This window comes from Osmerus eperlanus, chromosome 1, assembly GCF_963692335.1.
Source record: "Osmerus eperlanus chromosome 1, fOsmEpe2.1, whole genome shotgun sequence".
NCBI classification, from domain to species: Eukaryota; Metazoa; Chordata; class Actinopteri; order Osmeriformes; family Osmeridae; genus Osmerus; species Osmerus eperlanus.
Window position 1 is genome coordinate 13,617,716 of NC_085018.1, and position 21,344 is coordinate 13,639,059.

At 48.2% G+C, this 21,344-nt stretch overlaps 2 protein-coding genes across 2 annotated transcripts in view; one reads left to right on the forward strand and one right to left on the reverse strand.

Annotated features, from left to right (window-relative positions):
* kcnab2a (potassium voltage-gated channel subfamily A regulatory beta subunit 2a) overlaps positions 1-10,569 on the forward strand; it is a 23,816-nt gene extending 13,247 nt beyond the window's left edge. The window contains exons 5-14 of the mRNA XM_062461440.1: positions 1,056-1,100; positions 2,238-2,282; positions 2,988-3,031; positions 3,383-3,469; positions 4,778-4,863; positions 4,949-5,069; positions 5,342-5,436; positions 6,576-6,696; positions 8,468-8,556; positions 9,339-10,569. Coding sequence (XP_062317424.1) covers positions 1,056-1,100; positions 2,238-2,282; positions 2,988-3,031; positions 3,383-3,469; positions 4,778-4,863; positions 4,949-5,069; positions 5,342-5,436; positions 6,576-6,696; positions 8,468-8,556; positions 9,339-9,428 — 823 coding nt within the window. The 3' untranslated portion in view covers positions 9,429-10,569. The remainder of the gene's footprint in view (positions 1-1,055; positions 1,101-2,237; positions 2,283-2,987; positions 3,032-3,382; positions 3,470-4,777; positions 4,864-4,948; positions 5,070-5,341; positions 5,437-6,575; positions 6,697-8,467; positions 8,557-9,338) is intronic.
* A 3,228-nt stretch (positions 10,570-13,797) lies between these two features.
* Positions 13,798-21,344, reverse strand: part of megf6b (multiple EGF-like-domains 6b) — a 56,895-nt gene continuing 49,348 nt past the window's right edge. Inside the window, exons 29-38 of the mRNA XM_062461605.1 lie at positions 20,630-20,758; positions 20,105-20,236; positions 19,490-19,618; positions 19,034-19,162; positions 18,768-18,896; positions 18,433-18,561; positions 17,824-17,952; positions 17,486-17,614; positions 17,225-17,353; positions 13,798-15,425 (exon numbers count right to left, since the gene is read on the reverse strand). Of these exons, the coding sequence (XP_062317589.1) occupies positions 15,361-15,425; positions 17,225-17,353; positions 17,486-17,614; positions 17,824-17,952; positions 18,433-18,561; positions 18,768-18,896; positions 19,034-19,162; positions 19,490-19,618; positions 20,105-20,236; positions 20,630-20,758 (1,229 nt within the window). The 3' untranslated portion in view covers positions 13,798-15,360. The remainder of the gene's footprint in view (positions 15,426-17,224; positions 17,354-17,485; positions 17,615-17,823; positions 17,953-18,432; positions 18,562-18,767; positions 18,897-19,033; positions 19,163-19,489; positions 19,619-20,104; positions 20,237-20,629; positions 20,759-21,344) is intronic.

The following is a 21,344-nucleotide window of genomic DNA, read 5'->3' on the forward strand; positions in this document are numbered from 1 at the left end:
GGAGAAAGATAGTATTTTGACCCTGTGTTGAAGGACTGAGCGCGAAGGGATTTTACAGGCACCTGCATGGGCACGTGCCCACACTCTCTCTCTCACACACACACACTCAGACACACACACACATGCTCACATTCTTACACAGACACACACTCATGCGCACACACACACACACACACACTCATAAATACACATACACATGCACACACTCTTAGTGGAGTGGAGATCTCCAGTCATGAGGAAGATGGTGGTACTAGACTGAGGGCAGGGCCACTAACATCTGGCACTGTGAGCCTGGGAGAAGCCACCCCCGTCCTCCTCTCCTCCTTCACCCCTCCTCTCCCTCTGTTCACCCCAGCAGGCTGCAGGCAGGGGGAGAGGCAGACAGACGAAGAGGCAGAGAGGGAAATAACAGGCGGGTAAAAAGGAAGTTACTATTCAAGGTCCAGGGGAGAGAGGCGAGAAGGGGATTGGGGAGGGGAGCGGAGGATCTGAGAGGGGAGGAGAGCAGAGGAGAGAAGAGGGGAGAGTTATCACCTGCCAACAGAAGCGTCCCCGTCTCTTATGAGTTCCACGCAGAAGTAATTATCGCCCCCACTGCTGCTAATGATTCATAGAGTATCTGTTGCACCCCAGCCTGTCTCAGTGTGTCCGTTTAACACGGCTTAGCCTATTTTAGCCTAGACCACACACCAGGCTAGCCTGGTCTGACATAATAGCCTACTATACCTTGCCTTATTATATGTGGTCCAGCTATGCTCAATTTTATCTGGCCAAATCCTAACTTTAGCAGTCTGCCACATTGTCAACATGGGGAGTTTCTGAATAATACAGTGCAATGTAGCTTAGCAAGCTGTTAGTGTATATATGTGTCCTGTTTTACATGTTGTTTAAATATTTATTTTGTAATCACATATGTACTCTGTCTGAACTCATTCACTCTTCAGATCGGGGTCTCAGAGGGTAACGCTTGAGTTAATTGAAATATATTCTCTCTTTATCTTTCTCTCTACCTTTGTCTCTCTCTCTCTCTCTCTCTCTATCTCTCTCTCCCACAGAGCGGAGGTGGTGTTGGGGAATGTCATCAAGAAGAAGGGCTGGAGGTAGGTGAAGGCAGGAGCATCCTGAGCATCACCTCTCTACCCTGACCTGGTGTGTCTGCCACTGTCTGGGAAGAGACCGAGAAGGGGGGGAGAGAGGGAGAGAGAGTGACTGACTGTAAAAGAGACAGAGTGAGGAAGGCCGAAAGAGATGGGGGGGCGAGGGAGATGAACATGAAAGATTAATGCAGGTAGCAAGGCCATGGCAGAGCTCTTGTGTCCCTCGTCAAGGAGGCTGAATAATGAATCAGCCTGGAGCGCCAGGCCTGTGAGCCTGCCGCCCACACAGCCAGGTCGGTCTGTGTGTGTGCGTGTGTGTCTGTGTGTGTGTGTGTGTGTGTGCATGTGTGTGTGTGTCTGTCTGTGTGTGTGCGTGTGTGTGTGTCTGTGTGTCCACCGACGGAGCTAGCATGCCTGCACTGCACGCACTGGCGTTTTATAAGTGACCTAAAGGAGTGGATGTTTTGGGCTCCGTCATCCTGCCTGTCACAACTCGTAGGACTTATCCCTTCACATACTCACCCCTTCAGAGACTCATCCCATCACAGACTCATCCCTTCACATATTTACCCCTTCACAGACTCATCCCTTCACATACTCACCCCTTCACAGACTCATCCGTTCACATACTTACCCCTTTGCAGACTCATCCCTTCACATACTCACCCCTTCACAGACTCACCCCTTCACAGACTCGTCCCTTCACATATTTACCCTTCACAGACTCATCCCTTCACATACTCACCCCTTCACATACTCACTCCTTCACAGACTCGTCCCTTCACATATTTACCCTTTACAGACTCATCCCTTCACAGACTCACCCCTTCACATACTTACCCCTTCGCAGACTCATGCCTTCACATACTCACCCCTTCGCAGACTCATCCCTTCACATACTTACCCCTTCAAAGACTCATCCCTTCACAGACTCATCCCTTCACAGACTCACCCCTTCACAGACTCACCCCTTCACATATTCACCCCTTCACAGACTCACCCCTTCACACAGAGCAGCCTGTACGCGGTGTGAGGGAAAGCAAGCCAACTGCACTCTGGGGGGTACAAACCGTGTGTGACAGGTGCCATGGCAGACGCACGCAGTGTTGTTTATGTTGTTGCTGCTCATCTCTGTTTCAGGCGCTCCAGTTTGGTGATTACGACCAAGATATTCTGGGGTGGAAAGTAGGTTCACCTCAAGTTTCATCTTTCTCTGCATTTAAATGTTCTACCGACTGAAGCTAGTACGCATGCCAATAACAAACCAAAATCTATTCCTGACCTTCATCTATTCTACGGTAATGTTATCCAGTCAATCAGTAGGGTGTTTATGAATACAAACAGACATTTGTCTGTCTGTGATGCTGACGTCAGTGAGGCTGTGATGGGGGGGGGGGGATCTGGTGACGGCTGCTAATGGGATCAAGTTTAATCCTGGCTCATTTGATATTGTATCTGCTACTGGCTCAGTAAAGCTTCCATAGAGCTGACCCGACTGAACATGCCAATCACCCGCTGTACAGTGGTACAGGGTCACATGATCCACACACTCTTCCTGCCTGATACTCTGCCCCCTAGTGATGACACAGCTACACGTCATCGAATGAAATAATAGAAATAACAACAATGTAGCATGAAGAGAATGGGTGTAGTTCAGTAGGATAACATTGGACTGCATGTTAAGAGGGTTGCAAGTTCAAATCCCTCTTTGGATAAAGCGTCGCCTAAAGAAGTCCAGTAATCAGAACTAATCATGAGAAGCTTTGAGAGACGGTGTCACGGTCACTGTCATCCACAAGGCCGTGTCATCTGCTAATGGAAGTGGAACCAGTAAAACCAGTAGAACCAGTAAAACCTGTGACTGACGCTTAGCGCTTTCATCCCCTACAGAGCAGAGACTGAGCGAGGCCTGTCACGGAAACACATTATAGAAGGTAAGTGTCCGGCCACACAGAGCACTGACACTGCAAGGCCTGGACCTCTACTGCTGACTGCACACTGTACAACCACCCCCTATAAAACATATCAAATGTATTCCTCCTTAATGAATCACTATGGCTTCAGGGAACAGCTAGGCTCTAGTGGGGGGTTTGTGGGTAATGCTGAGCCAGCACATGCTTCACCTTGGTAGAATTCCTGTCATTACTGAAACCTGCCAGGTGCTGGCCAGCTACGAGGAGAAGAGGACAGTGGAGCTGGGATTAACTACGCTACAGAGTTAAACTACTCCTTTTTACGAGGAGAAGAGGAAAGCAGGAAATAATTGTCGGTGTGTCGTTCTGTAGGTTTAAAGGCCTCGCTGGAGAGACTGCAGTTAGAGTATGTGGATGTGGTGTTTGCGAACAGACCAGACCCCAACACTCCTATGGAAGGTGAGGCTCACATGACGTACCTGTCCCTGACTTATGGCTGTTCCTCTGACTACCATCCTCCCTTCCCTTCATCCCTCCCTTCTGTTTGCCTGGCTACATCCATGTTCCAATCCCTTCCAGTTTAACTAAGAATTGTCCCTGAGACAACTCAAGCCAGTGAACATATGTCCTCCACAGAATGTTACATGCCTTGTCACGGAATAACATAGGCCACAGTGCACACACTGGCTTTGAAGCTCAACTTCAGACAGTAGAACCCGGGACTGCCATGAGTTTAATTTGACTCTATTCTAGACTAGTTTAAACTAGTCTAGTCTAGGGGTGGTACTGGTCTATTTAAATGAATGTTCTGTGCTGTGCTGAGCCTCATGTCACACTGTGTTCATCCTCTCCCTCTCCTCTGTGTGCCTGGCCAGGGAGGTCAGAGCACGCTGTCTGAACACGGCTCGTCACCAGGGCTTCCCCAGCCCTGCCCGTCCCCCTCCTGGGGACACCACAGCCTCTCAGGCAGCCATTAGTCTTGTCTCAACGTCCGTTCAAGTTACCACCTACCACCTGGACTCATTTGTAGTCAGTGTTGGACTACTCATTTGTGGTTGTTCATGAATCTCTTTCAGATATGTCTGAATGTAGTGGTTGAGCCCCCCCTCCCCCCCCCCTCCCCTCCTTGCTCCCCAGAGATGTGTTCCTGGGTAGTTCGCCCCCCCCCCTGTCTGACCTGAAGGAAGCCTTGCTGGTAGTTCTATCAAGCTGCAGGAGCTGTCCATTTCTCTATTTATTTAGCCCATCTGCCCTTTCCAGAGTTCAGCCAGTTTACATGGGTGGCACGGAGGGCCCTGAATCCATGTCTGCATAGCTAGTTAGACCATCTGCCTCTGCTCTCTCTCTGGCCTCAGGGAACGTAAGACCATCCCCGTCCCCTTGTCTGCTCCTCCGCTCCTCTCCTCTCTCATCCTCCTTTCTCCTCCACCCTCATCCTCCTCTCTTATCCCGTTCTCTTCAAATCAAATCTAGTTTCATATGTATAGCCCATTTCACAAGCAATGTCACAGAGGGCTTCACATACGCCCATAGAACTAACCCCTAAACCAACCCAAAAAATGGAGGAAACCTCGGGAGGAGCGATTCAGTGAGGGATCCCCTCCTTCTCTTCTGTTCCTTCTATCCTCCTCTCTCATTCCCTTCTCTCCTCCTTCTCTCCTTCCTCCACTGTGATCCTCCTCTCTTCTCCTCTGCTTCCCCCCTCTGTGGATGACCGGGACTCCACTCAATTGAAACTAACCATGTGTGTTGCGTTTGCTCTGGCAGAGACGGTTCGAGCGATGACCCACGTGATAAACCAGGGCATGGCCATGTACTGGGGAACATCTCGTTGGAGTCCTATGGAGATCATGGTAAGTCACACACACACACCTCACTGTTCCTGGCGTGGCCTGTTGAGGGCTTGAGAGTAACCGCTGCTCCCTGTGTCGCCTGTAGGAGGCGTACTCCGTGGCGCGCCAGTTCAACCAGATCCCACCCATCTGCGAGCAGGCAGAGTACCACATGTTCCAGAGGGAGAAGGTGGAGGTGCAGCTGCCTGAGCTCTTCCACAAGATAGGTTAGTACAGACACTGCACAGACACTGCACAGACACTGCACAGACACTGCACAGACACTGCACAGACACTGCACAGACACTGCACAGACACTGCACAGACACTGCACAGACACTGCACAGACACTGCACAGACACTGCACAGACACTGTACACATTCTGCACAGACGCTGTACAGATGCTACCGAGATGCTATAGAGAGACTACACAGATCCTACATAGAGTCGAAATACTTTTCTACAGTTTTTGTTGACATGCTGTCCCCTCACCCTCAGGTGTCGGGGCTATGACATGGTCTCCGCTAGCCTGTGGCATCATCTCAGGGAAATATGACAGTGGGGTACCCGCCTACTCCCGAGCATCTCTGAAGGTACACCCCCCCCCCCCCCCCCAACCCACACCAGGATCAGATAACACTTAAATACCCGGCTATGACTGTCCAATACAGGCTTGGTGAAAACAGTACGGTGCTCTATAAATGCAAACTTTCTCCCAAAGGCAGAGCCGTAGGCGGGGCGAACACTCAGGTTATTTTGCAAACGTTTTTCTGATGCTGTTTGACCCCCCCCCCCCCCCCCCGTGTGTGTGTGTCTGCTCCTCCTGCCTCCCTCTGTGCCCGTGTCCCCGGCCTTCCCTGCTTCCTGTCATAACCAATGTTCTCTGTGTCTTTCAGGTTCTGAAAGTTGCCGTGTCTCTTACCTTGAATGTGTTTTGTCTGTTTGTCGGGCATCTTGACAACATGCATTGTTTACACAGACTACCAGACCACAGCTGTGGAAGTGCTCAATACTTGATGTCCCCGAGTTGAGGCACACACACACACACACATCTCCAGACTCGAGGCGCTTAGAAACAGGGTGCGCTGAGTGTGCAGTGAAGGTTGTGTGTTACCTCTGTGGTCTGGCGTGAGGCCAGTGGAAATTTGTGGTGTTGTCGTTGGTGGTGTGTGTGACGATCTTCCTGTTGACATTTTGTACTTCACGTGCACAGCGCAGCTCGTTACAAAACATCTTCTCTGCGGAGGTTCAGTTGTGATTAGGAGCATAGACACACACACACGCGTGTTCAGCCCTCTCAGCTGAGCTCCCTGTAGCAGCTTAGACACATCCACTCCTCTTATGGAAATGGCCCATTTAGCAGGCGCTTATCCAAAGCGACGTACAGGAAGGGAGATTTGAATCTGTAGTCAATATCTCTACTAGTGAGCAATTAAACCCTTCCCCCCGCTATTCTTATACCAATCTTTAAGTCCTCCAGTCATAACCCAAATGAGTGAAAGCATGACCCCTGCGCACACACACCTACACACAGTGTGTGTAGGTGTGTGTGTCCAGGCAGGGGTTCCACTGGGCAGGTAGAGGGGAGGCAGAGGGAGGTGAGGGCCTCCTGGAAGCCAGAGCAGCGTGTTTGAAAGCAGGGCCCTGGCTGTCACCGGTTGGCCTCCGTGGGGCCGGTCGCGGGCAGGGCTCTGGTTTTGAGCCGGTGTGCTGCTGCTGTTGTTTCCGACAGGGCTACCAGTGGTTGAAGGACAAGATCCTGAGCGAGGAGGGCCGGCGTCAGCAGGCGAAGTTGAAAGAGCTGCAGGCAATCGCGGAGAGGCTGGGCTGCACTCTGCCACAGCTAGCCATCGGTACGCGGGGGAAACCAAACCAAAACACACTGCCGCTCTCTCTCTTTCTGTCTGTCTGTCCGTCCCCTCTGCCGCACGCTCGCTCCGGTGACTGACCGTTGGTGTGTGTGCGTGCGTGTGTGTGTGAGTGTCTGTATTGTTGTTTTATCGTGCTCAGTCGTGGTAGTGGTGTTAAGGTCAGCCAGTCTGGTTCTATGGTTCTGAATGGCGATGCTATGCACAGTACTGCATGTGTTCATGGGCCACAATAGTGTGTGTGTGTGTGTGTGTGTGTGTGTGTGTGTGTGTGTGTGTGTGTGTGTGTGTGTGTGTGTGTGTGTGTGTGTGTGCCTGTACAGGGAGTTTTCCCTTTCCCCGTGTCAGCAGTAAAAGGGCATCCCAGACATAAATTGTGTGAGTGGCCGGTATTGATTCACAGTCAGGCAGAACGGAGAAGGGTATGTGTGAGTTGAAAGATGCTCTATCCGCGGAGGCAGATTAGGACAGAGGGCCTGGGGAGGGAGAGGTGGGATGAAAGGAGAGAGGCTGTAAATCTGGAGGATCACATCCCAGATCAGATAAGATCAGGGCAGATTTTTCCCTCCTGCAGTATTGAAGTTATAGATTAGGTTTCCCAGACTGTAAACCAACCTCTAGCTATCTAATCCATTATCCTAGAGTTAGCTGTCTAATCCGTTAGCCTGGAGCTAACTTTCTAAGCCATCAATCCACAGCTAGCTAGCCAGACCATTAGCCAACAGCTAGGTAACCATGAAACCCCCAGTTTCTTCTTTTGACAACCTGAGAGGACTCACATCCGCACATCTACTTCCTGGATTGTTAGTGTGACCGTTTTTCTTTCCCAGAAAATAAAAGTGCAGATTTAGTGGATAGGCTTGTTCAGTACATCACCCTGTACCTGAAACAGATTAAAGGAAGTCATGAAGATGAAATACTTGTCAGGCCTGAACCCTGGCCCCTGACCCTGGGCCCAGTGGTATTTTGAGAAGGTGATATATTGAGGATATAAATGACAACCCTGTCTCCTGTTTAGTGTCATCAAGTTTTTCCTGGTCCAAATATTGTTGTACTGACCGCAGGGAATCCTTTCATCAGCATTTCATTTCCACGGTAATCCAGGGGGAACAATACTTTCTGTGTTCCTGGAGGACAGCTGCATGGTCATCCCTGCTCTATACAGATGGAGATTATAATCCAGCAGGATTACTCGACGTCTCCACACCCTCAGTGCCTACTATGTAATCATATTAGGTCCACTCTCCCTTGAATGATTGAGTGAAAAGATGTAGAGTTTGTGTGTGTGTGAGTGGCTGTGTGTGTGTCATGAAGTGGTTGCTGGCTTGACAGTTGGGGTTTAAATTGGTTTTGGTCATGTCAACTGTGATTGGGTATGTGTCGGTCATGTTTACTGTGATTGGGTATGTGTTGGTCATGTTTACTGTGATTGGGTATGTGTTGGTCATGTTTACTGTGATTGGGTATGTCTAGTGTGATTGTGATTGGGTATGTATAGTGTGATTGGGTATGTGTACCAGAATGAAGAAAGGCACAGGTTGGGTGTGTCGTAGGGCCAGAGCATTTGTGTAGTGTGTGTAGCATCTGTAGTCTTACTGCATGCGTTAGCTGATGTTGTGTGGGTGCGTTGATGTTGCGTAAGTGGATGCGTGCCTTTTTTGTTTGCATACGTGTGTGTGTGTGTGTGTGCGTGAGTGCGTGCGTGCGTGTGTTGTCGGTGGGTAGGATGTCATTGTTGTTTACCCGTCACCTGCAGCGTGGTGCCTGAGGAACGAAGGGGTGAGCTCCGTCCTGTTAGGAGCGTCCAACGCTGACCAGCTGATGGAGAACATTGGAGCAATACAGGTGAGGCCGTGTGTGTGCGCGCGCGTGTGCGCGTGTGTCCATGTTTCTGTACTGTGGCCATGTTCGTGACCGCGTGTGTGTGTAGATGTGGGAGGTAAAAAGTGTTGTTGAAGTGCAGTCATTTCTTTATGACCGGCGGCTCTTCTTTTTTTTTTAAACGGTTGTAAATCTCGTCCGACTCATCCCCTGCCGTCCATGTTCGTGCATCACAATCCAGAGATCTGTAGAATACGGCAGCTCTCTCGCACACACATAAAGATTGCCGTAATATGCATGGATGCTCTGCTGTACGAGTTGATGAGGTCATCCGTCAGTGTTATGTGACTGGCTCCAGGCACTGCCTCTGCTTGATAAGATGCATTCGGTTAATGGGATTTTCAAACCAATAGGGCTTCTTGTCCTCTCAACACAGTCTGTCTGGCCTCAGGTGAACTGTACTGTAACTGCTTCTCCTCTACACTTCGATGTGCAGAACTGTTTGTGTGTGTGTGTTTGTGCGTGTGTGCGTGTATGTGTGTGTGTTGGGGAGAAGGGGGTCTCAGTGGGTGCATTTGATATTTCTTTTCTCAAATGTTACGCTCACATTACCAGGGCCTTGGCATAATGTTCTCACGAGATGTACTGTATATACAGTATACAAATGCTTTAGGCTGGTCCGCTCTATGGCAGCGAGAAATACCATGCTGTGTGTGTGTGTTATGCTGTGTGTTAGTGTGTGTGTGTGTGTGTGTGTGTGTTTCTGCTCCTCCTTCACACATGGCTGACTGTGATCTCCCCTGCAGGTCCTTCCCAAGTTATCCTCCTCCATCACCCACGAGGTGGACAGCATCCTGGGGAACAAGCCCTACAGTAAAAAGGATTACCGCTCCTAACCCCACCCAGGGCTGCACCCCCTGCAGCGCTGCCCAGCGCCCACCCCCCGCCCCACCCCCCACACCCAACCTCTGCCTGATCCTCTGTTTGCTTGAGCTTTTACTGAGTGAGCCCCTGGCGCATGAGTCTGGCCACACCTGGCCCACCCAGGGGAACTCACTTAGACCAAAAGGGAAAGGAGAATAGGGGGGAAACCCTCCACATAGAGACAGATAGTCACCTCCAGGGATAAGGGAAGATGGCGAGAGAACAGGAGATAGGAAGGTTGTTAAGAATACGCGCTCATAGATAATACAAACCGTTATACATACAATTCAGCTGAAACAAGTAAAATATATATATATACACCAATGAAAATACCTTTTTGAAGTTGAAGAAGAAAAAAATACATATATATATATATATATCTTAATAAGCACATGCTTGCTTGGCAGCTAGATTGATTTACTTTAAGCTTTATTTTCTAAGAACTGATTGCTTACCAATGGGAATGACCGTTTGGACCGTGTGACGACACGGGAGCGACTCCTGTTGCACATGTTCCATAGCTACTCGTCTGTGTTTGGAGGGTTGTGTCTCCAGGCATGGCCTCCTGTCAGGGTCTATCAGTTGTCACTGTCTACTCTCCACATCAACCAGCCTTGTGCCCAGGCTGGGAAACGATTAGCACTTTAGTACTGTAGAGACATGGAGGGAGGGAGGAGGAGGAGGGCAGGAGGAGGATGGGAGGAGGATGGGAGGAGGATGGGAGGAGGATGGGAGGATGATGGGAGGATGATGGGAGGATGATGGGAGGAGGATGGGAGGAGGATGGGAGGAGGATGGGAGGATGGGTATATGTACTGTTTTCTATGGATGGATGGAAGCTTATAGGTAGTTCACTAAGAGTTCCCCTCTGGGCCTTCCTTTCCACCAGTCCTCCTCTCTATCCTGCATAGTTGTGGGACAGTCTCTCCATCTCAGATCAGCCCCGACGCTCTTGCTCCAGTCCCCACACTTCCACAGATAAACCAGGCTATTTGACTGAAGTAAGCAATTTTCCTTAAAGTTATCCTCTTGTTGGCTGTTTGGATTTGCCACTATCCGGCTTTCACCTGTCCAAATCGGAAACAGGTTATCCACAGGGGAGGGTTCAGTGAGGGGGAGGGTGTCGGCTGGATTTGGGAGTAAACAGGTCTGGGACTCTCAATGACCCCTGGGCACCCTTACTCCATCCCCACTGAACACTCAACCTTTACTTAATCCTTACTATACTCTGACTCCACCACCTATTAGACTCCTACTCAAACCTTATCGAACCTGAATTTAGTCTCCATCTACATCACCCCTACTCATCCTTAAATAAGCCCTTGCTCTGACCCACTTTTGACCTATTCTGTAATTACTATTTGACTATTCTCTAAATTTTTTTGACACAAACCCCGTGTCAGGATGGCCTATCAGGGTTCTGTCTCTTTATTTCCAAAAGTGTGACAGACGTAGACAGTCGCCAATCAGAGCAAAGTGGCTTAGTCTCATGTCTTCAAGTTTTCAAAGACAATAGGACAATTGAAACTCTGAGAAAAGGAAAGATAGGAAGCAGAAAGGGAGGGATGAAGGGAAGGCTGGGAGGCTGGTTCTAGTCAGCAGCTCAGGGATTGAAACAGAATGTGAGAGACTTGTGTGCTGCGCAGACACCTGTCATTACTATTGTTGTTGTTGACGATGGTGAGGACACTGTATGCGTCTCTAACATTGTGTGGACACTGTAAGCGACTTCCTGTCCGACCCAGAGACATTTATGCGTGGCTCAAGCCAAAGATATTCCGACATCTTTCAACGGCACGTTCAAGTGTGTCTCACCAAACACCCCCCCCCATCCTCGTCATAAAGCATGTACTATCTAGCTTAATAATCTATCTATGGTATGGACTTATGCACTTGCAGTATACACCCATGTATCTTCACTCGACCAGGCCGTTGTCAGGCTTGACGAAGACGTCCTCATATCCATCTATACGTGCACTATAAACGGCTTTAGGAACGATAAGGTGTTTTCTTTACTCAGACGACAGACAAACTTGTTCTAGGACGGAGTCGCTGGATCACGTCCCACTGGAGGGCCGGCGTCAACGTGTCTGCCGTCGGTTCCCTCCTGGCCGTCTGGCGCCCTCTTACTGTGACCAAGTGGCTAGCATGAGCCACTCCTATGTCCTCCAAGCATGGACCCTCCTCCTCCCGTTCCTAACTCCGGGGACCTCCGCCGAACTCCGAAGCAAAAGGGCCGCGCGCGCTCACGCCGCTGCTAACTAACCCACGTGGAGCCTCGACCCCACTGAAGAGACGGCCGCGGTGTCTGCACGGCGAATGGGAGCATGCAGAGGGCGTTACGGATGTTGTCGGGCTGGCGCCGCCCAGGCGAGGCCGCGAGGAGACGCGGCAGGATGGGAAGGATCCGAGTGGCGTGTGGGGCCGCGTGAATGAGGCGCGTGTTGGTCCTTCCACCTGGCCCGACGCGTCGCGGTTTAACTACAGCAAATAATACATTCATGTCATTGCCGTTGGTACTGTGTGTGTTGGGGGAAGGGGGGGGGGGGGGTGTAGGCCTATTTGTTGTTAAGGTCGGTGTCTGTTGGTAGGCGTACATTTATTTTGTCATGTGTGGTGTGTCTGAGTGAATTGAAGTGGAGAAAGCCACTCAAGTCTTCTCTGAGGAAAAAGTGAGAAAAGGAAGGGAAAAAAAACGGAATTGATGACAAATATGCGATCAATTCAGAACTCCTGTTTTTCTGTGTGTCTAGCTTCTCTTAGCAGGGAAATAAAACGAGTGTGACGTTAAAGAGTGTGACATATTAAAGCCATTTTGAAAAGTACTGAAGTCCAGTCCAGACTTGACGGCCCTCCAATCGGGAGGAGTTTGTCTGAGCAAAGTGTGACATCCTCAGACGTGGATGAGATTCTAGTTTCCCTCGTACTATCGCTTTCATTTTGACCTGTGTATCCTCCTAGCGCCTTGCTGGTTACCTAGGTGATAACAACCCTTCTGTAAAGCACTGAGTGAGAATGACCATGTACATGTACTGTAGACATAGTCCCAGTCATCAACACCCAGTATAGACTATGTTCCACTCATCCAGACCAGTAAAAACCTAGTCCCAGTAAATTTGACTGGTATAGACCTAGTCCCAAACTCCCAGTAAATTGGACCACCTAGTCCCAGTAAATTGGACCAGCATAGACCACCTAGTCCTAGTAAATTGGACCATTATAGACTTAGTTCCTGTCAATTGGACTAGTGTATATCTAGTCCCAGTAAATCGGACCAGTGTAGACATGGTCTTAGTTAATCAGACCATATTATCAACTTAGTCCCAGTATCCAAGACCAGTATAGACAGAGTCCCAGTAACATGGACCAGTATACATCTAGTCCCAGTCACTTAGACTAATGTATACCAAGTACCAGTGTCCCAGACCAGTGTAGACTTTGTCCCACTAACCTGGACCAGTAAAGGCCTAGTCCCAGTTACCCTGACCAGTGTAGAGCTAAACTCAGTTATATATCTGTGGTGCCCCTCTTAGTACTAACAACTATACCAATATATCAAATGGATGTAGAGTTAAAGAATGTCATCTTAAAATGATGTTCTTCAAGGCTTGTACAATCCTGCCAGCTGTTAGACAGTCATCCATTACTGTAGCTCTGAATCGACCTGTCAGAAACTCAACCCGCCTGGTATAGGTAATAATATAACTTGTCCCATTCTCATGGAACAAGCCAGCTGAAAAACAGATTTGTCATGTTGGAGCCTTTAATGTTAAATGTAGGTAGTTAAAAGAGGGGGGGGGGGAAATGGGGTTTGAATTTGTTCCTGTCTTCATACTGTATCAATGTAAAGAGAGATTGACTCTGAAAATAAAGCGTTGTTAGTTGCCGTGAATGCTGCGAGTAGAAGATGGAGTCCCTCATTGGAAATGGAGCTATCCTGAGAGAGAGACATCTTCTGTTTGTACATAGTTTGAACTTTGTATATATTTATGGTCGTGATCACCTCTGCCTTTTTCTTTCTGGTTTTCTTTTCATTTGCAGGCATTGCTAACTGCACTGTGCTTGAATCCAAATTTAGACAAAATGTACAGCTTCGGTCTTTAAGGAAATGACAACGAACAACATAAAAAAAAGAATGATATATAACAATTTCCTGTGTCTGTGTCTTTGTGTTGTACGGGCCCTTCTCTGCTTGGCAGGAGGGCTGTGGGTCGTATTTGGTTTAGGATGCAAAAACTGAAACGGCTGCTTCTGTGAATGAGATCTGCAGACCCACGGTCCATGATAGCTTCAATCTTCATATGATAGACTTGATCGCATTTAAATATAGAACACTTCATGTGATGTTATGTATTCATTTAGTAGGTGATTTTATTCAGTGATGTACAGAAGTGGGCAATTTGAACCTCTTGAGCTCCAGTCTTTACTACCGAGCTAAATCTACCTTCCCACTTAAATAGCACTTCACACACAGGATGTTCTGAAAGAGGGGTGACCTTGAACTGGGTGGGCTCCTGTCTCCTCAGATCATGTTGCAATGGTGTGTGTGCGTGTGTGTGTGCGCGTGGGCAATCACACCCGATGTGCCACCTTCAACAGCTATAGATACCATAACCATGACACGCTTTTGGAACACCATGAAGGTATCCTTCAGGAGGGGAAGCCAGGAGACGGAACAACATCAACGCTTCAAGAAGACAAGCCGTCCACACGGGTCACTGAGGAGCTGGATGTCAGAGTTACCTTAACCACACAGGCATGACCAGAGCAGAGGAACTGCCTCTACCATAGCGACAGGTATGAGGCCGGCCTAGTCCCATAACTAACACACAGCACAGTGGGTTAAATAGAAACTGTAGCACCATTATTTTATAGCATATCACTTCATACATTGACGGGCAAACGTAACTTCATGGCATTCATTTACAATACACTTTAGTTAATAATGCACTTCTGTGAGGTCATAATACAGTACATAACCACACAAGTTATTAATGCACATCTGTGAGGTCATCTGTACAGTGCATACCTACACCTTAGTTATTGGTGCACATCTGTGAGGTCATAGTACTGTACAGTACATAGCTACACCTTAATTATTAATGCACTTTTGTGAGGTCATAATAGCAACATGGGCCATGTTTGTTGGCTCGGTTGATGAAACTGGTATCACATCTAGCAATACCTCTTTCTGGCTTTAATTATAATTTATCTCTATACAATGGATATACTGCACCTAGGAACACCACATATGAATTAAGTAGTGAGCGATGACAAATGAAAACGTACAAAACATTGGCAAAAACATAAACAATTAATAAGATGGTTTACCGAACAAATAGCAGATCCTCAGCAAAGCAGATCTCCGAAATCTGAAAGGAACTCTGGATGTTTCTTAGGTTCTCACTGGAGGAGAACCCCCCCCCCCCCCCCCACACCTCCTCCACCCAGCATCAGAACAGCACCAGGGACAGGAGACTTGACACTATAGTGACAACTTGAGTCACCCCTGGTCTTGACCTCTGTTTGGGCCACAATACACACATACACACACACACACACAGTATTGTACATACATGAGCACAAGCACTAGCCCCTGCACGATTCAGAGAGCGCACACAAACACATACACACATATAAAATCAGTGCCCATATCAGAACAAGCACGGAGTGTGTGCATTTCTCAGCAGAGAGTCTAACTTCTCCATGTGTGGGTGCCGTGCAGCCACACTGGCCATTGAGAGCGTCCTGGTCCACAGCTGGGCCTGGGCCCAGTCTGTCTGAATATCCTCCATGTTCTCCTTTCATTCTGTTGACTCCAGTCAGTCAAGTTAGTGGTGCTGCCCTCTGTTCCTGGGAGGCTGGTCGGTGGGGTGTGTTGCAGCTTCTGGCCAGGAGGGGGCGCTAGAAAACATTGTCTTGATGTGGGTCGTCTCTCCTGCTTCTGTTGGTGAGGTGTGGGGATCCACCTGAGGAGACGGAAGTATAACTAATTACAACAAAATTATATATATATATATAGGAGCATTTGGATTGTTCTTTTATTTTGTATTGGGGCCCTGGTAGCTCACTGGTTAAGTGTGTGTACCATGTTAGCTGAGGCCTCACAGCAGGGGCTTGGGTTTGCCCCTTTTAGCTAGCTATGTAGGTAGCAAAATGACTTTAGCCTTACCTTTAAACAAGAAGCCACAAGTATGTTGTATACTTTTTAATAAATAGATTTGAAATCTATACAATCTTCATCAATGATTAAAAAAATTTTTTTTTAAGATACTGCAATTCAGTTGTGTGTTGGTCTGTTAGTAACATGAAAATGTAAGTTCACCCCATGAAAACGGTTGTCTTCCTCCAAATATTTTGGACTTTTATATTAATTGAAAAAATAGATTTGGGGGTGATGTCGTTAAATAAACATCACCAGATGCCATGGCTTCAAGCACACACACCCTCCCCCATGTGTCATCAGGCTGAAAAAAAGCGCTGAAAGACACTTGAGACATTATTGTCAGGAGGCAAGCACTGTCAGCCAGCCCAACACAGGTCCACAGCTGACTCAATAAGAACAGTACATTCTGGCTCCAAATCTTTTCAACACAGCCGGGAGGTGGGTGGAGAGTTGGCACTTTTGGGAAGATTTCATGGTCTGTGTGCCTAGAAACATACTCAGTGTAATAGTAAAGTTTGAGGCTATTTCCTAGTCTTGTTACCCTGGTCTCCACGGGAAAGACTCATTAGAGACGAACAGCTTCCTGAGAAGGAACCTTTGGGGAAGAAGTGTCGAGTCATCATGGCTGCTCAATCCAGTTTCCCGAACGAACCCAGTGTCAGCAAAAACATTTATGGGTAAAAAAGTGGAGGTGTTTAAATCTGCAAAGTACGCGTTTTTAGTCAGGTCACTTCCATTCACTCCGTCTCTCCGGGCATCGGTGCCGATTTATTTTTTCCTCCGTGGGTGCTCACGGGCGCTCGCCCTTTAAAAAAAGTAGTCAAAAAATGTTGATGAACCTTAGGAAATGAACAGAGGCCGACACGAACACACATGCCGTTTAATTCGATAAAAAAAGCCGTAAAGTATGCTACTGAATGTTAGGGGTGGGGGAAAAAATCCATACACATATGAATCAAGATTCATTCTTCTAGCCATTCACATCGATTCACATATTTCAAAAGTAGATTTTTTTTTTTTTTTAAGCATATATTGAATCGAAATTTTATTAAAAATTGAAAAAATCAGAATCGATTTTTTATCGAATTGTGACCCCAAGAATCGAATCGTGAGGTACCAAAAGATTTCCACCCCTAATAGACGGTGCGCTGTACATTTCTGTTTAATATTTAACCGTGTTAAATAAATTAATCTATTCAAGAAAAGTCTACTTATCGTCACTGTATTTCTTGAACGAGTTCTTAGAAATGCTTCAGCAAACTTTCACTTGTTTTGTACAGTACCAGTCAAAAGTTTGGATACATTTGAATGGGAAAATGTGTCCAAACTTTTGACTGGTACTGTAAGTATGATTAGAAGGCAGAGTATTCTGTTTTATAACTTGGCATTAGCAGAAACAAAACATACATTGTCCTTTGGCATAAGGGCAATTACACTGTCTTGTAGAAAAAGTAACTTTGCAGGAACCCTCTGTGGCTCAGTGGGTAAGTATGTGTACCATCATGCTCCGGAGCACCACGGTATCGGCCCCTATGTCTCCGGGCCTGTCAACTAGAACCCCTGTTGTAAGACGTGTGTGAGTGTGTGTGTGAGTGACATTACCTTCCTGACAGGTGAGTCCTATCCAGCCGTTTAGACAGGTACACCGGCCGTTACGCTGGTCACACTGGGCCCTGTTGTCACACTCACAGCTCTCTGAGCAGTCTGGCCCGTAGCGGTTTGCCTTGCAGTCTGATCGCACACACACACACAGAACCACACACAACAACCCATATACATACACACACACACACAGAGTGGTAAGACTATAGTCTGTTTAACTATGTAGACAGGTTAAGAGGCGATGTACCCAGTCAGTCTTACCGATGTCACACCTGGCACCTGTCTTCCCTGAGGAGCACAGACACCTGCCAGTCAAGGGGTCGCAGGGGGCGTCCTCCTGGCAGTCACAAACTCCCGCACACCCCTGCCCAAACGTGCCCTGCTCACACTCTGAGAGGAGGGGGAGGGGGTATTGATGGATAAGGAGGGGCACAACATTGGATACAATATTTAATAAACCTGTGGTGTTATGTGGCAAAACATAACAGTTTGATCCGAGGCCAGGCTAGGCTGGGCTAACTCTGGATGTTAGTGGCCAGCTCATCTAAGTGGCCAGGCTAGTCTAGGCTAGGCTAACATAATTGTAGTGTCCGGCTCACCTCTCTGGCAGCGGGCTCCGTGATATCCAGGCGGGCAGATGCACTGGCCAGAGGAGGGCTGGCAGGACGCTGCGTTCACACAGTCACACTGGAGCTGGCACAGCGGGCCGTGGAGACCTGGGGGGCACTCTGGAGAGGAGAGGGAAGGGCACAGCTTACGTTAGGCTGGTGCCACCACCCTGAATGCACACTGGATGGGGTTGTTTCGGCTGGTGTATGCTGATGTGTTTGTATTTTAACATTCTGTGTGTAGATTGGACTGTGTGGGTTGTGTGTGCATTTCTGTGTGTACTTGTGTGTGAGTGCATTTCTATGTCTGGGTGTGTGAACATTTCTGTGTGTGTATGTGTGTGTGTGTGTGTGCGCATTTCTGAGTGTGTATGTCTGAGTTGGTATGTGTGTGAGCATTTCTGAGTGTGTGTGTGTGTGTGTGTGTGTGTGTGAATTTCTGAGTGTGTATGTCTGTGTGTGTGTGTGTGCATTTCTGAGTGTGTATGTCTGAGTCGGTATGTGTGTGAGCATTTCTGAGTGTGTGTGTGTGTGTGAGAATTTCTGAGTGTGTATGTCTGTGTGTGTGTGTGTGTGTGTGTGTGTGTACTGAAGCCTCACCATGCTCACACTGGCGTCCGTAGTACCCTGGACCACACTGGCAGGTTCCTGTCACTCTGTCACAGGTGCTGTTGTTCTGACACTCACACCTCAGCTGGCAGTTGGCACCAAACCTTCCAGCAGGGCACTCTGACACACACACACACAGAGATTCAATTGGTCATGAGTGATACAACTACATTCCACCATATTAACTTTGTCAGCAGTTCACAGATTAGACAAACAGAAACATTCTACAGTCACAACAACAAAACCAAGGCAGATATTTGAATAAACACAGATTCTTGTTCTCTGGCCCTCGGCTCTCCAGTTCCAGAGTAGCTCTGCTCTCTCACCCGTGTCACAGCGAGGTCCTGTCCAGCCAAGACCACAGGTACAGTTACCAGACACAGCGTCACACACCCCCCCGTTACTGCAGTTACACTGCTGGAGACAGTCTGCTCCGAACCAGCCTGGGGCACAGCCTGGACACACACACACACAGAAACACACACACACATGTACATTGATTATTGACAACTATATGTTTTGAAGGGACAGCAAGCTAAGACGTGCTTCTAAGCAGCATCGCTCCAATTCAAACCAACTACTGAAACCCTACCATGTCCACAGTCCTCTCCTCGTCTCCCAGGGCAACACACACATCTGCCAGAGACGGGGTCATTCTGCGCGCCCTCTCCACACAGCGCCACCCTGGCACAGTCCAGACCATAACGACCCGCTGGGCAAGCTGGCGCACACACACAAACACATTTGAACATTTGCCATACTCAATACAGTGATGTTATTGCGATGCCTGACTGCTTTCTGAAGACACCTTAGATGTGACGCTGGTTTCCTACCAGCCAGGCAATAATGTCGTTTGAATCATCAACAAATAAATATTAATATATACAGCCATTTTGAGCTACTTTAAGTAATGGAGCCAAGGATCTCGCGAGAAATAAATAGAACCCTGTTCACCGTCAACCGGCACTGCACTAGTTGGCACTAACTCTGTCTGGAAGGTTAGAATGATGGAGATGCTGGGTTGCAGATGAGGTGAAGGCAAACTCACTGATGTTGCAGTGTGCCCCTATGAATCCAGGCGGGCACTCACAGGACCCAGTGGAGGCGGAGCACCTGCCCCTGTTCAGACACTGACACCTCCTCTCACAGTTAGGCCCGTATTGACCCGCTTCACACTCTGTGAAGCACACACACACGTGCACACACACAGACACACACAAAGCATGAATGAGGAGTGACTCAGTGAAGACGGACCTTGAAGGAGGAGAGACCATTAGTGGGGAGAGACTATGGATGAATAGAGGCTGTTACTGATCAGGGACCATCAATGAAGAGAGAATTAATTAACTAAAAGACAGTAAACATTGTCGAACACCTTGACTAGATAAAAACTGACAACTACAATGAAAAACTGTCAGTTGGCTGAGCGGTGAGGGAGTCGGGCTAGTAATCCGAAGGTTGCCAGTTCGATTCCCGGTCATGCCAACTGACGTTGTGTCCTTGGGCAAGGCACTTCACCCTACTTGCCTCGGGGGAATGTCCCTGTACTTACTGTAAGTCGCTCTGGATAAGAGCGTCTGCTAAAATGACTAAATGTAAATGTAAAACTCTCGTAGTAGAAGAGTGTTTCAAGTAGAAGAGGGCCTAATTGTTTGCTACGTACTCTGGTCACATCGGGGCCCATGGAACCCTGGGGCGCAGTAACACGACCCAGACACCGGGTGGCAGTGTTGGTTTGTCTCAGAGCACTGGCACACCTGGTTACAGTTGAGTCCAAACGTCCCTGGGAGACAGCCTGAGGACACAGTCACACACACACACAGACACAAAGATATGTAAATAAGATTAGCTACAGCCTCCATGTGTAAAGAATTGGAAATACTCTCCAGATCTGACATCCAGCTGTGCGGAAGGACCAGATGTCCTCAGCGCCATTTCAGAGAGGGTGTGTGTGGATGTGCATCTAAGCATAGGGTGGGTACAGTTTATCTAGCAAAATGGCACACTTCTCTCCTAAACCGGCCTTTTAAACCACACAGCATGGTCAGTCTGAGGGCTGAGGTGAGATCTTGGGAGGTGATACGTGTGATCAAAGGGAATGCCCTCTGTGGTGGTGCTTGTATAGAGAGATGTGAGGGTGAGACCAGAGCGTGGTCTTGGAAGATCAGACGTGGCTGAGGAGACTCACTCTGCTCACAGCCGTTCCCCGTGAGGCCGTGGGGGCAGCCGCACTCCCCAGAGACGTGGTGGCAGGAGGAGCCCTGGGGGCACCTGCAGCTCAGCACACAGCCCTGGCCGTAGCTGCCCGGCAGACAGGCTAAGGGGGGTTCATGAACATCAGTCACTGTCACATTTGACCATTCTGGAACTGCACTTTAACTCGAAACGTTTGTGGAAACTGATGACATTGAATGATAAAGAGTGATCTAATCCAGGGGTTCTCAAACAGTTTGGGGCCAGGGACCCCTTACAGGAGAGAACATTTTCCAAGGACCCCCCCCCGCCCCATAATCAATACACCCATTCAGCATACACTTTGTGCTCTTAAATGGACACTATATGCTTGTTTTATTGGTGCAAATGGTCCTCATCTGTAGATTATTATATATTTTTCTTCACTTTTTGATGATACAGCACAATTGATGGCAAATGATTTTGCGGACCCCCTGGATATGGTTCGTGGAGCCCCCACTGTGAGAACCACTGATCTAATCTCTTAAGTAAATAATAAAAAAACGATTTTGATTAAACGTAATGGGAATCACTATTCTCTTGATCAACTTGTTTAGATTAAGTAAATAATTGGATGTAATTCGTTTTCACAAAAGCTAGGAATATTCTGAATGGATTTGGGGTTTACAGTGGAAAGTAGAAACAAGCAGAAACAACAATGAACTGAAGCG